At 57.1% G+C, this 15,121-nt stretch overlaps 2 protein-coding genes across 2 annotated transcripts in view; one reads left to right on the top strand and one right to left on the bottom strand.

The window, feature by feature from the left end:
- SCN4A (sodium voltage-gated channel alpha subunit 4) overlaps window positions 1-4,658 on the bottom strand; it is a 46,256-nt gene extending 41,598 nt beyond the window's left edge. Inside the window, exon 1 of the mRNA XM_059909087.1 lies at window positions 4,520-4,658. The gene's annotated coding sequence lies outside the window, so the exon portion shown is untranslated. The remainder of the gene's footprint in view (window positions 1-4,519) is intronic.
- A 6,666-nt stretch (window positions 4,659-11,324) lies between these two features.
- On the top strand, window positions 11,325-14,950 carry PRR29 (proline rich 29). Its single transcript, XM_059908431.1, has 7 exons — window positions 11,325-11,384; window positions 11,679-11,754; window positions 11,936-12,042; window positions 13,746-13,978; window positions 14,140-14,221; window positions 14,564-14,647; window positions 14,882-14,950. Exons 1-7 carry the CDS (start codon window positions 11,325-11,327, stop codon window positions 14,948-14,950), a joined length of 711 nt encoding a protein of 236 aa, XP_059764414.1.
- Window positions 14,951-15,121: the final 171 nt, after the last annotated feature.

Genomic DNA, 15,121 nt, shown 5'->3' with positions numbered 1-15,121 from the left:
GCATGGGCTGGGGTGGGCATCTGGCAGGCCTTGGCAGGCCCAGGGCTCAGGCTTCCTGGGGCCTCGTGTTGGGAGTTGTGAATGGTGGGGACTAGAGGTCCCCACCTGTAGTTTGGTAAAGAGCCTTTTTCGAGGTTTGGTTTTTCACTTGCACCGATCGACCCTCATATACCCCCCAACCCCTCTGCAGCCCACTCCTACACACACACACACACACACACACACTCTCACTCATTGCTTCTATGAGTCATTTCCCAGCTGCTCCGAGGGGTGTGGAGGCTGATTAGTTCCACCCAGGCCTGGGGCTTCCTGCCCTCCGCTGGCTCGGCTCTCTCGAAGGTACCTCACACATGGTGACCCGGGCTCCATGGATGCCCCCCTCCAACTTGTGTGTGCACCCCCTCGTACACACACATTTCTAGGCCCACCTCACCCACCCTCAGGCAGACCCACCCCCTGCCCGCAGGGCTGCTTCCCCTCACCCCTGCCTGCTTCTACGTGCGATCTCTCCCTGGAGCTGCCGGCTTCTGTTGGCTTCTCTCCGCCACGCACTCTCTCCACTCCCAGACCATGGCTGACAGGCCTTTTTCCTGCCTGAGGTCCACCCAGAGGGCAAGAAGAGGACTGTTCAAAACTGATCCTGAGCCTGGAGAATTCCAAGGCCGACCTCGCTCCCCATTCCCTCCATCAATCCCTAACCATTTGGGTAGGGTGAGTTTTGAGCCCTTCCCACTCGGACCTCAGGCCCCTGTCAGGCCCTGGGAGGTGCACAAGGCAGTAGGATGAGTGGGCTGCAGGACCCAAGCCTATAACCTGAAACCCCCAAGAAAGACTGATGGACTCTCCCGACCCGCAGCCAGCTTGGCTTTGCCACTCACTCCGAGAACTTTGTTCAACCGCAGAAACTGCTCCAGGGATGTTTTCTCACCAACTACCCTGGTGGAAGATCCTTCTCCAAAATTAGGCCAATCAAGAACTTAAAAAGCCTCAAAAAAGACGAGTCACCTGCAGCTCTTACTAAAATGTGAGCCCGGGGTGGGGGGCTCTGCTTAGCGCTTTCACAGCCCTTAAGGCAACATTTGCAAACCACAGACCCTCATAAAATGGGCTCTGCTGTCCATATGATGAAAGGATCTCCCGATAGGAAAAAACCCACCCCCTCCCAGCTATTCAGGGTACCCAGAGCTGGATAGGGTTGTCCTACCTTCGGTCCTGCTTCCCCACCTTATAGCTCCTTCTCCCCTTCTGTCACCACCCCCCCACAAGGAGACATTTATTTCAGAGTCACAGCCTGCTAACAAGCATAATAATGAATTACTAGTTAACACTTATGTACTTGCCAAGCACTGTCCTGGGCACCTCACATGTCAAGAGCTCATGTAATCCTGACCGTGACCCTATTGTTATCACTCCATTTGACAGATGAGGAAACGGAGGCACAGAGAAGGTAAGGAAGTTGCCAAGTGTTATTTATGTAGTAAACTGAGGCTGGAAGCCCTGCTCTCGAAAGAGACCTTGGCTCCTAACCACTAAGGTATATCATCACCCCAGTCTAAACTGGATGGTGACCGTCTAGCACCTGTGGGGCAGGGGAGGGATAGACAGGCACCTGGTTTCACAAACCAGTTCAAAAGCAGTGGGGTCTGGTGACTCTTGTGGTTTTGCCCTGTCCATTTATGCTAGGGCTTCTGGCAGAGGACAGGGAGGCCCTGCGGGGGGGGGGGGGGGCAGCCCGCCCTTTGAGGGGCACAGCGGCTCCCCTGCCACCCCCGCTTCCTGTGGGTTCCTCAAGCCCCTCCCACTCCCCCTGCTGCCCCATTCCCCGCCCCCCACCCCCAACACACACACAAGGGCTGTTGACTGAAAACTGCCGGGAATAAAAATAGCTGTTGCTGATGAGGCAGAATGGGGGCCAGAGCACATGAAAGGCCTGGGCAGGGGTGGTGGAGGTGGAGGGACCCTGGGATTCCGCAGCCCCACGAGCACCTTCTGATGGAGCCCTGGGGAGCCCAGGCCTGTTCCTGCCACTGCAGAGCTGGAGACCCCTAGGGCTGCCCGCAGGAACCCACTGCTCCCTGTGTCCCAGGGGCGAACTCTGCCCCATGACCCAGCCCTGCACCAGCGTGAGTTCCTTCCCAGCGAGCGGGGGCCTTGTCCGCTGTGGACAGAGCCCTGGCCCCTCATCAGCCGTGTGCCCTGGGTGACAGGACCTGCTGAGTCTGAGCCTTCCCTGTAAAAGGAGTCGAGGGACAGAAGGTTTGTGTAACCTGGACTGGGGTTGTTGATGTCCTTCCCCTTCCTTCTCTCTGCCTGCTCTCTGAGGCCCCTGGGCTCAGATATTTTATTTCTTTTCAATGCATCTCTCTCCTGTCACCTGGAGAGAGAGAGCCTTCCCACTCCTCTCTGTAAGGTCCAATCCCTTCTCTCTTCTCTGGCTCTGCCTCTCCCAGGAGCCTTCTCTAAACCCCACCCGTCCCTGCCATTACACTTTTCTCTGTTCTGGTGGCCAGAGTTGCCCCAAAGGCAGGGACTTTGTCAGGACTACCCCCAACATCTGGCCAGGAGTTCAATGCCTTTGGCATCAACCTCCGGGCTTCCCCTTGGTCTGGGCCTGGGGTCGGGGCAGGGAAGCCGGCTGGGCAGACCTTGACACTCAGGCCAGCTTAGAGCTGGAGGTGACCTTGAGTCCCGAGCTCCCACCCTGTGCAGGTGCCCAACCAGAAACATCAAGGAAGGCCAGGATGGGATGGGACCATCTAGGAAGGACCCCTAAGTACCTTTCCCAAACCCTGCTAAAATCCCAGCCAATCCCTTGAGAGATGCCTGGGATGGAGATGCGGGTGGACCCTTGGGTTATGTCTGGGCCCCTGCATCGTCCTGTACAGGTGACAAGCCTCCAAATACTAGTGCAATGGCCACAGCTGTCCACACCGCTGGCCACGGGCAGGGCACTGGGGATGACCCCAGAAGAATCTGGAGGGTCCTGAGAGAACCAGCCCTCTGTGCCCCGAACCCCAGCCCTGCACACCTGGGTTCAGTCAGTGCCACCCGTGGGGGTCACAGATGAGTGACAACAGTGCTCACCTGTGGCTCCGCCCCACCTCTCTGTCAGCCCCCTCCCCTCTCCAGACTAGCCAGATGCCCGAAACTTGTCTCTAGCTGCTCTCCCCCAGCTGGCTCATGCTTAGGGGCTGAATTAAATGGCCTTCAAGGATCCCTTGGGCTCTAACCTTTGGGGCTCTGAGGTGACTGATTTCTGGGCAGGCCCCCACGGCAGGCGGTATGGATGGGAGGGGGACCTGTCTAGTCTCTACCTGGAGGGCTGCCTCCCCACAGTGGGGTGCCGCGAGCTCTCATCATGACCTGGCCCCCTGCCCTGACCCCGTGCACTGAGCAGGGTGAGGGGCAGCGGGACACAGTACTTAACTGGGTGGAGTGGGAAGGGGCTCAGGCCCTCCCTCCCCCATCAGTGCATTCTTGGAAAGCCTCAAGCAGCACCCCCCCGCCCCCGTCGGAGCCTTCTAGATGGGGCATCCCAAATCTTTTGAACAAATTCCCCCGACACACACACACACACACACACACACACACAGAGCAGCCCTGAAAGCACACCTCCCTCCAGCCCCACGCGCCTCCAAAATACCTTCTCCGTCTCTGCTCAGCCCATTTGGCCTTCTCCGCTAGCCACTGCCCGCCCTCCCTCCCAGTGTCCTGGGCACCCTGCTCTGCCAGCAGGGAGCGGGCAGGGGGCTGTGCTCTGCCCTGGCACCGCACCCCTGCCCCCTCACCCCGGCCCTGAGGCTCCTTCTGAGTCCCCCAGAGCCCCCTCGGCACAGTGGCCCCCCTCACGCCGGACTTTCTGGCTCCCTGTGCCCACACCCCCTCCACCACGCGGGGCTTCTCCAGGAAAGGAGCCCGAGGGCTCCCCGGGCGGGGAGAGGCCGGGGCGGAGGGCAGAGCCCGGCTGGCCTCGCAGCCTGAGATGTGTCCTCCGCTGGCATCTCGCAGATTCCTGTCTCAGCAGAGCAAAGGAGCCGCCCGCCCCCCCTGCACCCCCACCCCCGCCCCCCCCTCTGCCGCCCCGGCCTCCTGCTCCCCTCCCCCCGCACCCCTGCCTTCTAGGCCACTGCACACAGGCCCAGCGAGTCGCTGTTTCGGCTCCTCCACCCCCCCCTCCTGAAGACACCAGCCCAGTCTCTGTCCCTTGCGTCACTCCAAGGAGCCGAGCCTTAACCCCTGGGCCACTGGTGACCAGGGCGAGGACCCCTGCTGAGGGCAGGGAGCAGGTGACGGGGCAGAGAGAGGCAAGCGTGGGGACTGAGGGTCACGGCCCGAGGAGCTTGGGCAGGGACAGCCTCGGAGCAGGGCCCGGTGTGGGCAGGAGGACAGCGGTGCCCGGAGCAAAGTGGTGACTTCCTCGGAGCCAGGCCGGGCTGGGGGCCAGGGTGCCCGGCCCCTCCGGGTGGCCTGCCCTCGGGGCGCCCGGCCCGGGCGGGGCGCGGAGGGGCGCGGTACTCACTGTTGGACGGGAGCGGCGAGCGCGGAGCGGCGTGCCCACCTCGGGCGGCTGGGACTCTGGGGGACTTGGCCGGGGGGCCGGGCCGGCGGGGACAGCTGCTGCCGCTGATGTCACAGGGTCATGAGTGAAACCTGAGGACTGGGCCAATCTTCAGGTGGGAGCCTGGGCCGCGCTTCCCTCACGGGGGTGTGCTGGGCCCGGCTGGGACCGTCTGGGCCGGGGGCCCCGCTGGCCCGGAGTGGGCCACACGCGACACGCTCGCCCACCCACACGCACACGCACACGCACACGCACGCTCACTGGGGCACGCGTCTGAGCCCACACACGCGGTTCTCTCCCTCCCTTGACGAACTAACGCAGGCTCATTCTCACACGTGAATCTCCTTTCACGCTCGTTCCCAGAAGCACTCCTGGGGGACAGGCTGGCTAGCACACTCACACACTCTGTGCACACTCATGGCTGCGCTCCCCCGTCACACTCACACACTCTGTGCACACTCATGGCTGCGCTCCCCCGTCACACTCACACACTCTGTGCACACTCATGGCTGCGCTCCCCCGTCACACTCACACACGCTCAGCCACGCACGGAAACCACCACCCTTCACACAGCCACACAAACGCTTCCACTGCGTGTCACCCCCATTCACACACAGGCCTGCGGCTCACACGTACAGACTCACTCCCACGCTCACGTCAGGCTCGTGCACATATGTGTATTATTACACGCATATAGCCATACGCGCTCTCCTGCCCAGATGAGCACAGATGCCGCGTATCACAGACATTATACTTGTATCAAGTGTGTACACACACCAGTCACGCCCATGCGTTCTTGCATTTCATGCATGTTACTTACACCCATGCGGTTGTCTGTGCCCATGTAACATGCCCCCATTCACATGTACACGGGGGCCACCTATATGTACCTATGGTCACTAGATTTTTATCAAGTAGATGCCTACCTATATACCCACACCCACATCTCACACACACACACCCATCCCCCACACACACACAGCTGTTCAGCTGTACCACACAGCAGTCTTGAGGGTCATTTCTCCACCACCACTCCCCCACCCCTCTGGCTAGACATCTGTCCCTCAGAGGCTGGGGAAGGGGGTGTGGTAGGGGGAGGGATGAGGTTATTTAGCCCCCCTCCCCCACCTTCCACTCTGGGACTGGGGTGACCCCTAGTGGAGGTGTTGAGAAATGACCCATCTCTGCTCGCTCACCAGCGCCTGTCCCAACAGACGAGAGAATCCCTGGGTGAATCCAGAGTAACTGTCCCCCAAAGATTCCCCCAGTCTCCCATACCCATCACTGCCACCGTCTTTTCTGGCAGCCAGAGCCCTGTCTGAGCTGAGCCCAGCCCGGAGTGACCTCTGAGAGGGGCACAGGGAAGCCCCGGGGAGCGGTCACCCTCCATCCTGGGAGCGGGCTCAGTGGCGCCTCTCCTCCCAGTAGCTCTCTGTGGATCTAGCCTCAGCACTGTTGAGCCCTTCCTTGCGGGCCAGGCCTGGCTGTGGTCTGAGAAGTTCCTGCTGTGCCCGGACTTCGCACATCTCCACCCAGTGAATCACTCACACCCTCAGAGGCATGTCTTCTAGACCAAAGTGGGAGCCTTGGTGTTTTCTCTGCAAGGTTCTTTATCCTGCTTTGCTCACTGACCTGACAGACATTTTCCACGTAGTTGTATTGCTAATGTAATCCAGTGTCTGCTGGCCCCTGCCTCTTCTTTGCTTCTTCTGGCATTCAGAGAAAAGCAAACCTTTTATCTCATATTCTTCCCAAGTTGTCTCCCTAAAGCTGCTCCCCAGGGTCCCTCTCATCACTCCCAGCCCTGCTGCAGCTCCAATTTGCTTTGCTGCTGGCCACTGTCTGGAATTCCTGGTCAGTGTCCCCTGGATAGCACACGGCTCCCTGTCTGTGGGCACTGGAGGGGAGACGGTGGGAAGCAGCTGTCATTCCCAATTATGGCTCTGCCCTTTCAGTCACTGCCTTGCCCCTGCCCAAAGCTCTATGGAGTAAGACTTTCTTTAATGAGGAATTGAAGTTATTGAAGGGAATTATAGTATACGAGGGGGCAGGGCTGCTGCATTTGGTTGTATGGGTTGTGCACTGCACAATTCTGGGCACCAATCCCACTTGTAGGCATTGTAGATTAGTATATTTAAGATGATAATTTTCTAGCAGATGGTAGCAAAATATCTAGAGGAAGGGGCTAATTTTTCTAATTTGCACAAGGTGCCATTTGGATTAAGGATGGGGATGATGGGAAAACAAAAGCTGTGTGTTAAATACGACTTTTATCCACAGCCCGAGTGGAATGAATACCTCTCTCTTGATAACAATATTCCTCCTTGCTTTGGGGAACTGCTTCCCTACCCCAAATATGTGATTCTCGTGGGGCTCCTGATTACAGGACAGCCACCTTGCCCCAGCCACGGAGATGGACATTGTCACCTAGGTCTGGCCAATCCTCTTGGCCACAGTGGTTGGTCCAAAAGCTGGATATGTGACTCAAGTGGGGCCAATTATAGTCCTTCCTGGGGATTTGTATGTATTGATTCAAAAGAAAGATCATCTCTCTCTCTGTGGGATTCTCTAAGTTTGTCTAGAGTAACTGAAGTACATCTGAAGGTGCCTGCGGTGTGTCTCCCACGAGTGGAAAAGTCTGTCTGTAGGAAGAGGGAAAAACATGCAGAGAGGGGGAGATGAAGGAGAGGGAGAGAAGGATGGAAAGAGAGAGACCTGAAGACACCTGAGTCAGTTAAACTATAAACCAACTCCATCACTGTCCTTCCCTATCACATGAGCCCCCAAAAGTGCCTTTTCTTTAAGCTGGTTTAGGTTGAATTTCGGTCACCCACAAGCCAAAGAATCCTGCAAAACAGAATCACCTTTCAGAAAATCTCATCCTGATCCACAGGAATTGGCTTCGTCACACCCTGTCCCAGCCCCACCCCCTGGCCTGAGCAAGTCAGTTTCTTCCCTGAGTCATTCAGACCAGGGTGACTTTCTGGGAGCTTCAGCAAGTACTCCCCCATGGTTGGTGGCACCCCAATTTCCAGGGAGTCCAGGAGGGGAGGGTTCTGGACTCCATCCCATAGCTCCATTCTGATGGGGTGGGACCTTGAAACTGGGTCCCCACCACACGGCATCCCATTGGTGTGATCTATGTGTTTATAAGTCCCCAAAGTACCACCAGGGGCCTTTTGGATAAAACCCCACACACACATCTCACAAGGATAACCATGATTTGCAGAAATAGTATAGTCAGAGCCTCCAAGCAGAAAAATGGAATTTCTTTGTTGTTATAATTTCAAGGCTTCTCCCCACAAATCCAGTTAGACATGAAATTCTGCAAAGCAGTATTTAGCGCCTCTCTTTCAACCCTCATATTCTAACTCCTTCCAATTTGTGCCTTTTTAGGAAATGGGTCAAAAAAAAGAGACTGCTACTGGGTCAGTCTCTCTCTGCTCAGCACTTCCTCATCTGTACCACACAGACATTCATTTCCCCTTGAATTCTTTTTTTTTTTTTTTTTTTTTACTACTTATTTATTTGGCTGTCCCGGCTCTTAGTTGCAGCACGCAGGATCTTCGTTGTGGCATGTGGGATCTTTTAGTTGAATCTTTAGTTGCAGCATGCAGGCTCTAGTTCCCTGACCAGGGATCGAACCCAGGCTCCCTGTACTGGGAGCGCGGAGTCTTAACTGCTGGACCACCAGGGAAGTCCCTCCCCTTGAATTCTTAAAAAGACCCTTTTCTCTACATTTCCATCTAAGGAGGAGAGGAGGGAGCCCTTTTTCCCCTTCCATGGTTTTTAATGACTGCAAACTCTTCCTTGGAGTGAGTTACTTCCATTTGCATAACCATTTCCCTATTATGGGACATTGGGTAACGTTCAACTTTCAACTCTTAAAAATAACACTGCAACGAACACATACGAGTAGAAATCTTTTTCCACGTCTAGCTTATTTCCAGGAATAGATTTACCAAGGCAACAGGGAGGATTTTCGGTACATATTGTTTTGGGACACTAAAACAAACAAACAAACAAACAAAAAACCCAAAACAAAAAAGTGAAGATGCAAATAAGAGTCCCCACTGAGAAGAATGGAAAGGGATTAGGTGGAGTGTTCAACACCCCAAAGAAAATAATAGTAGGCAGGGCAAGTAGCCAGAAAGGCACCTCCTCCACTGTTGGACTGAAGTTAGATCTGTAAGCAAAATAACGTTGCCAGATAAGTGTGTGGTTTTCCCATTATTCAAAGGGCAAATGCTTCAGTTTCCTTTGACACCTCTAATTGGATACCAGAAGCCAGGTAGTTTTTATCTCAACCCTGTCTTCCAAAATACAAGTAAGTCTCATGTAGGGTTAACGTGCGATCTTATATCTGAGGTATTGAAATGATCTCCTCTTCCTGCCTCTTTCCTACAGCCACCTCCAGCCTGCTCTGAGCTTCCTTTACAGGGAAGGAAGGTGGCCTCCTTGCTGGCCTCCCTGCCTCCAGCTTTGCCTCAGTTCAATCCATGGACCATTATACTCCCAGACGAATGTTCTTCAATGTCGACTTCGGTATTTCACGTCATTGAACACAAATTTATCAGAGAGCTGCTAGAACAGCTGTTCCCAGGAGTTAGCAGCAGCCTGGGCAGCAGAAATGGTGAAAGTGGGAGACCGGTGTCTTAGTTTGGATTCCCCCAAAAGTAGAGCCTGAGACAAGGATTTGGCAGCAAGAAGTTTATTTGGAAGGAGATCCCAGGAAGCACTGTGAGGGTGTGGAGAAGTGGGGAGGCTGGCGGGTATGGGCAGCCCTGACAGCTTCTCTATAATTGCCCCTCTCTCTCCCTCCCTCCCTCTTTCCCTCTCTTTCTCCGCCCCCCCCCCCACAGATGCACATATATACATATAATTTTTAAAACAAAAATAAGATCTTACTATGCTTTCTGATTGTTTTGCTTGACTCTCTTGGACATCATTCCACATCAGTAGATATATTCTATACCAAAATTGTCAATGGCGGAATAATATTCCATTGGGAGGACACATCCCATCAGACATTTGTTCTTTCTAATTCTGGTTGACATAAACAAAGATATGACAAACAAGATACATCTTTCTAAAATGTGGCTGTGCACACGTCGTCCCCTTATTTCTCTCCTGCTCAAAACCCACCAAGAGCTTCCCATTACCCACATGGCAAAGCCTCACTTCTATAACTTGGCCTTTGAGTCTGTCCTGTGTCTGCCTAGAACTTCCCTCTGCCCAGATCCCCTACCCTTGCCAGGCAGTTTGGGCCACTGGATCTTTACAGGCCCTGTCCATTCCCGCATCTGCACCTTTGCTCTGGCTGTGTTCCCAGCCTGGGCTGCCCTCTCCCTCTCACACTGCTTGGCCCCATCCCAAGGGTCTCTACCTCCTTCAGAACTCCACCCTTCAGTGACTGAGTCTTCTCTTTTTCATGATCTCTTCTTGTATGGTTCACTCAGAAGGCACTTTGCACAGTCTTGTATCTTTGCTCTCCTTTCAGGGGAATTTTTCACTTCCCAAGAACGCTGGAACCAGCGAGGATACACTATTGTGTCTACAGTGCTTAGAAGGGCACCTCGCACACACAGGCACCTCCTGGGTCAAAGTTTGCTGATGGTGAGCGCAAGGATTGGTTTCATCTTTCTCCCTGGAATGAGGGTGGAGATGGAAAGACGCGCCTCTGTGGCCTTCCCACTCACTGCGGGCCTGTGACCACAGTGCCCGATCTCAGCTTGATGATGGCTGTCAACGCCATAAGACCCACGGGGACAGCTAATGCACCACCCACAGTCCCCATCTCCTGGAGACAGGGACGAAGGTACAAAGGAGGAGGTGGGAATGGTCTTTCTGGCTCTAGACACTAGGACTTCTGGGAAGGGGAGCTGAACAGGAGTGGAGGGTGGGGGAAGGCCACTCTGGGGTGCTAATCCCAGCTTCCTGTCTGGATTTTCTTCGACTGCTGCTCAGGGCCTATCTTAGGATGGTCACAGCTGCCGAAATAGATCTCTCCCTTCACCTGTTCTTAAGCAAAGAAGACCTCGATAACTTCCTGTTGAAAGAATGCAAGCTTTGGTAATTTTTCCGGGATGAAGGGCAATAATGGGGTCACTGATGTTAAACTCCCCAGACTTTGCCACCTCTTTGGAGCAGTGGCTCCCCTTGACCAGGAACCGGGGAGCAAACAGGGGCCAGCCTTTTCCGTGAACTTGGTTGGTGTTTCCTTCCTTGGTGGCCTCCAGAAACCACTCTTGGCCCGCAGGACGGCCCTCTGATTCAGAGTGACAGGGAGCAAATCCTTTGCCCTCCTCATTCACCTGCCCCTTGCCCCCAAGCCTGCTCCAACAGAATTCTCTACTCCTAACTCATCATCCTAGTCAGCTGGGCACTGGGCCCCAAAAACCAAGTGTCCGAGTTGGGGCGGGCCTCCCCAGCCACTCACGCATTCACTCAACAAACTCGGCCCCCCAGGCTCCGTGCCGGGGATGCCCCAGGCTGCGAGGTACAGCGAGGGATGCGCCGTGATACCCAGGCAGCCACGGCGCGGGGGGTTGGATGTGGACATCTGGGAGAGAGTTGGGCCTCCGGGGGTGGGGCTGAGGGTCCTCGGGACCCCTCGTCCCTAGAGGTGGAGAGAGAAGAGCAGGAGGCGGCGACGAAGGGCGAACGTCCCAGGCACCGGACCGCTGGCGGGACCTGCGCATGCGTAGGAGGAGACTTTGGCGTCGCCCAGCGTCGTCAAGGTAACCCTGATCCGCTGCAGCTGGCCATGGCCTCAGGGACTGGAGGGAGCTGGGGTCGTCCCCCCGCACAGACTGTAGCCCCGACGGTGAAGGCTGAGTCGGGGACCAGAGCCTGCCTTTACCTGGAAGGCCTTGGGGGCGGGGTGGAGGGGTGGGCTGACTTGGGGAGCTGTCCCTGGAGGGTCCGAACCCTGGAGGAGCGGGGGTGGGTGAGGAGAGCGACCCCAGCCAGAGAGGAAGAGACTTGACAGGGAGGCCATGGGCGCGCGGACGGGAGAAGCTCCTGCGAGGTTAGGGAAGCGACTCACGGCGTGGGGAGCGAGGGGGGGTCCCCATCCCTTCCCCACCTAGCCTGAGTCTCCCCCTCCCCCCCCCCCCAGCCCTGGGTGACCATTCTGCAGCCCCTCCTGTGGGCCATCCCACCTCCGTCCCCACAGCCGAGCCGCGTGAAGGAAGGTGAGACTCCGGGATCTCCCCACTTTGTACCCCACTCTGCCCGGCACATTCTCTGGGTGTCCTTGCTGCACCCTTCCTTCCCCCGCCCTCCCCCCGGAGCTGGAGTTGGGGGAAAGGCCCTGGGGTCGGGGCAAGGGCAGGGGGAGTTCTGGCGCGGGCCTGCTGAACTCCCGTCCCCTAGACCTGCTGGAACTGATGATGCTGCAGAACGCGCAGACGCACCAGCTGCTTCTGAGTGGCCAGGTGGCAGCGGCGCTCAACCAGGGGCCTGCCTGGTCCGGCCCGCAGGTGCGTGGGCTGGAGGGGGGGGGGAGTGGGGGTGGGCTACCAGGGCTGCCGGCCTGCAGGGCCAGAGGTGGGCATCCATTTAGGGTTCCCCCCACCTTGAGAAAAAGGATCAGGCAACAGAGGAGCCAGAAGCCAGCCCCCATCTATCTGGCTAGGTCTGTTTGGCATCTGTTATGTGCCAGGCCCCCGTGTCAGCTTCCATGGAGTGGAGGTAGCGGGTCCCCAAATCCAGACCACTCAGGTCTTGTTTTCAAGGCTTCCTTTGCAGTGCATCCCCCATCGGACTGCAGACCCAGGAGGGCAGGCACCATTGTCCCCTGGGCCTGCAGTGTGCCTGATACTTATTAGGGGTTCAATTGCTATTTGTTGAACAAGTGAATGAATAAATGAATGACTATGAATACAAGGCAACTTTGGCTGTGACTGGCACAAAGTGTGAGGGCCACCTGGTTGGGGCATGAGGAACATCTCCTTGGAGGAGCAAGTGGCCTTAGAACCAGCCCTTGAAAGCCAGGTAGGATTCTGATGCTTGCAGGAGGTGAGGGGTGTGTCCACCATCTAGGTGGGCCGGGGCAGAACCAGGAGACGGAATGGAGGAAACCCTGTGTATATGTGGGGGGGGGGGGGTGGAGGGGGGAGGTGATGGGTGCATGGGAGGGGGAGGAGCTCTAAGGCCGAGCCTTATTCAGCCAGCAATGGGCAGCCTGAGACGTCCGGAGGGGTGACAGCTGGGTGGTGAGAGGATGCCTATCAGCTTGGAGGGAGCGGAGAGAGATTCACGGAGGGGCCGATCAGAGGAGTCGAGGCAGAGGGAGACCCTGAGGAGCTGCTGCCACCCCTTCACCCCCAGGCCCTCAGGGGGCCCTTGGGAGGAGCGCCCTACCTCAACAAGTGGGGCATAAGCGGGTCCAGGGACTGGGGGTTGAGACAGGCTGGGACCTGGGACCCTTTGCTGCGGTGCTGCAGTGCTTGCACCTGGACAAACGTCTCTTCGAGCCGCAGAATACAAAGGAAATGAGACTAAAAATAACGGCACGCATGCGCAGTTGGGGCAATTATGAACAATAAGATACAAAAAGGCCACAAATCAGCTGCCATTTCTGAGGTGCAAAAGTAGGGTACTGCGCGTGATTCCTGCACCCAGCACCACCAAGAGGGTGGGCGGACCACCTAAGCCGCCCCTCCAGCCCAACCCACCAATCAGTCCCTCCCCTCTCCCCATGTAAGGAACCAGCCCACGCTCCTTGGGGAGCAAGCAAGGGCACCTGTTTCTTGTTCTCGCTCCCTCGAGCAGCATGAGTCCCAGTGAATTCCCAGCCTGAATTCCTTGGCTGGCTTCTTATCAATTTCTATTGATTAAAGAGTCCAAGAACCCTGTATCCGTAACGGGGTGAGGCCAGGGGCAGCTTGCTGGACTCCTGGCCCCAGCTCTGGAGTCATACCTGGATTTCTCCAGTCCCTGCTTGGCCTTATTAGCGGGGTGACCTTAGAAAAGTTACTTAACCTCTGAGCCTCGGTTTTTCCCATCCGCAAAATAAGGAATGAATGTCTCCAAAGAGCCTTGCTTGTGTGTAGTAAATGCCCAATAAACAGTAGCTATTTTGTGCTGGGTATCTGGAGAAATAATTTAGAGGAATGGAGGAGTGGCGGCAGGGAGAGCCTGATCCTGTATCCTCTCCCCTCCCCTCTTGCACAATCCCCAGGTCTACCTGGAGGGTCAACAGGAGGCGGCGGCGTATGAAGAGGAGGAGGAGACGGAAGCCCAGGAGGAGGGGCCTTTGGTGTTCCACCACCACTACCTGCCCTGCCTGATGCCTGCTCTGGGCCCCCTGCTCCCCTGGCCGGCCCCTCTCCTTTCCCCTCCCCTACCGCAGCCCCACTTGCAGCCCTTGGCCAGGGTTCAGCACCACCCTCCTACCTCTGGGAAAAGGGGGGCGTAAGTGAGGCCGGGGGTCTGGGTGCTGCTCGGGCCCTGCTCTGGGGCTGGGCTGGAAGAGCTGGCTAGGGGCCAGGCTGGGGTGGGGAAACTTGTGGGTGAAATTCCAGAGGCTACTGGGGCCTCTGACGGGGCTCTTTCTTTTCTCCTCCCCATCCCAGGAGAGCAGTGCCCCCGCCCCCACCCCCCAGCGCCGCAGGGACTGTGGGTGTGGATGTACCCCCAGCTTCAGGTAGGGACCAGGTGGGTGGGCAGTGGGGCCCAGGCCTGGCGGTCGATCAGAGACCAGGAAGGCCATGCGCCCTGGGGGGCTGAGGGCCCCCTACTGTCATGGCCGCGGACACCTGGCCTGTCCCCTTCCGGTTTCCTCCCTGGGCTCCACTGAGGCAGGAGGGAGTCATGATGAGGGTGCTGTCTCCCCCCAGACTACTATGATGCCGAGAGCCTCCCGTGAGGACAGACATCAGCCCCAGGACCCACGCCAGCTTCATCGCAGGGCTGGAAATAGCCCCGGAGCCCCTGTGTGCCCCGCTACTGCTTTTCCAACCCTGCACCTATGCCTGGCAGCCCTTCTTACCCCCTCAGCCCCAAGTAGGCCCTCTCCCCGAGGTCAGTCAGTCCCCTCTCTACCCCACGGAGACCTTGAAGCAGTCTGATCTCTGCTTCAGGGTGAGAGCCCCTTAGAGCAGTGCCCAGGCCCTGGCGGTCACACGAAAGCCCAAGCCTGTCCCGGTGATTGCTGCCTGGGCTGGCAGAGGCCTGGGAACCAGAGCCCTCCCTCGACCTCCACTCCCCCACCCACCACCCCGGGGATGGCCAGCGCTGCGGCGTCTCGGGTTGGCCCAATAACGGAGCAGGAGGTAAGAGGCGAGGACTGCTTTTGTTGTCCGTGGCTCTCTGAAGGCCCAGAGTGATGGGGGAGGCCTGGCTGAGGAGATCCTGAAGCTGAGCCCTTGGGGCCCCCATGCTTAGCCCTGGAAGCTGGCTCTGCTGACAGAAAGGAAAGGTCAGAGCCATGCCCTGCTCTGACACGGAGGGCCTGCGGTCCCAGAGGGCCACGTGGGAACAGAGTGTCTCTCTGCCCCTCTGGGCCAGGGTGCATCTCCCCACCCTCCCTCAGTAGGAATGAGTCACTCAGTGTCC

This window comes from Balaenoptera ricei, chromosome 20 (assembly GCF_028023285.1).
Source record: "Balaenoptera ricei isolate mBalRic1 chromosome 20, mBalRic1.hap2, whole genome shotgun sequence".
In the NCBI taxonomy this organism is placed as follows: Eukaryota; Metazoa; Chordata; class Mammalia; order Artiodactyla; family Balaenopteridae; genus Balaenoptera; species Balaenoptera ricei.
The sequence above is the reverse complement of the archived record's forward strand: the minus strand, read 5'-3'. Positions and strand labels throughout refer to the sequence as shown.

Coding starts and splice junctions, on each gene's coding strand:
- PRR29 (XM_059908431.1), top strand. CDS start 11,325: ATGGCCTCAGGGACTGGAGGGAGCTGGGGTCGTCCCCCCGCACAGACT. Junction 12,043..13,745: donor CTGCCTGGTCCGGCCCGCAG/GTGCGTGGGCTG, acceptor CACAATCCCCAG/GTCTACCTGGAGGGTCAACA. Junction 14,648..14,881: donor AGTCTGATCTCTGCTTCAGG/GTGAGAGCCCCT, acceptor GGCTCTCTGAAG/GCCCAGAGTGATGGGGGAGG.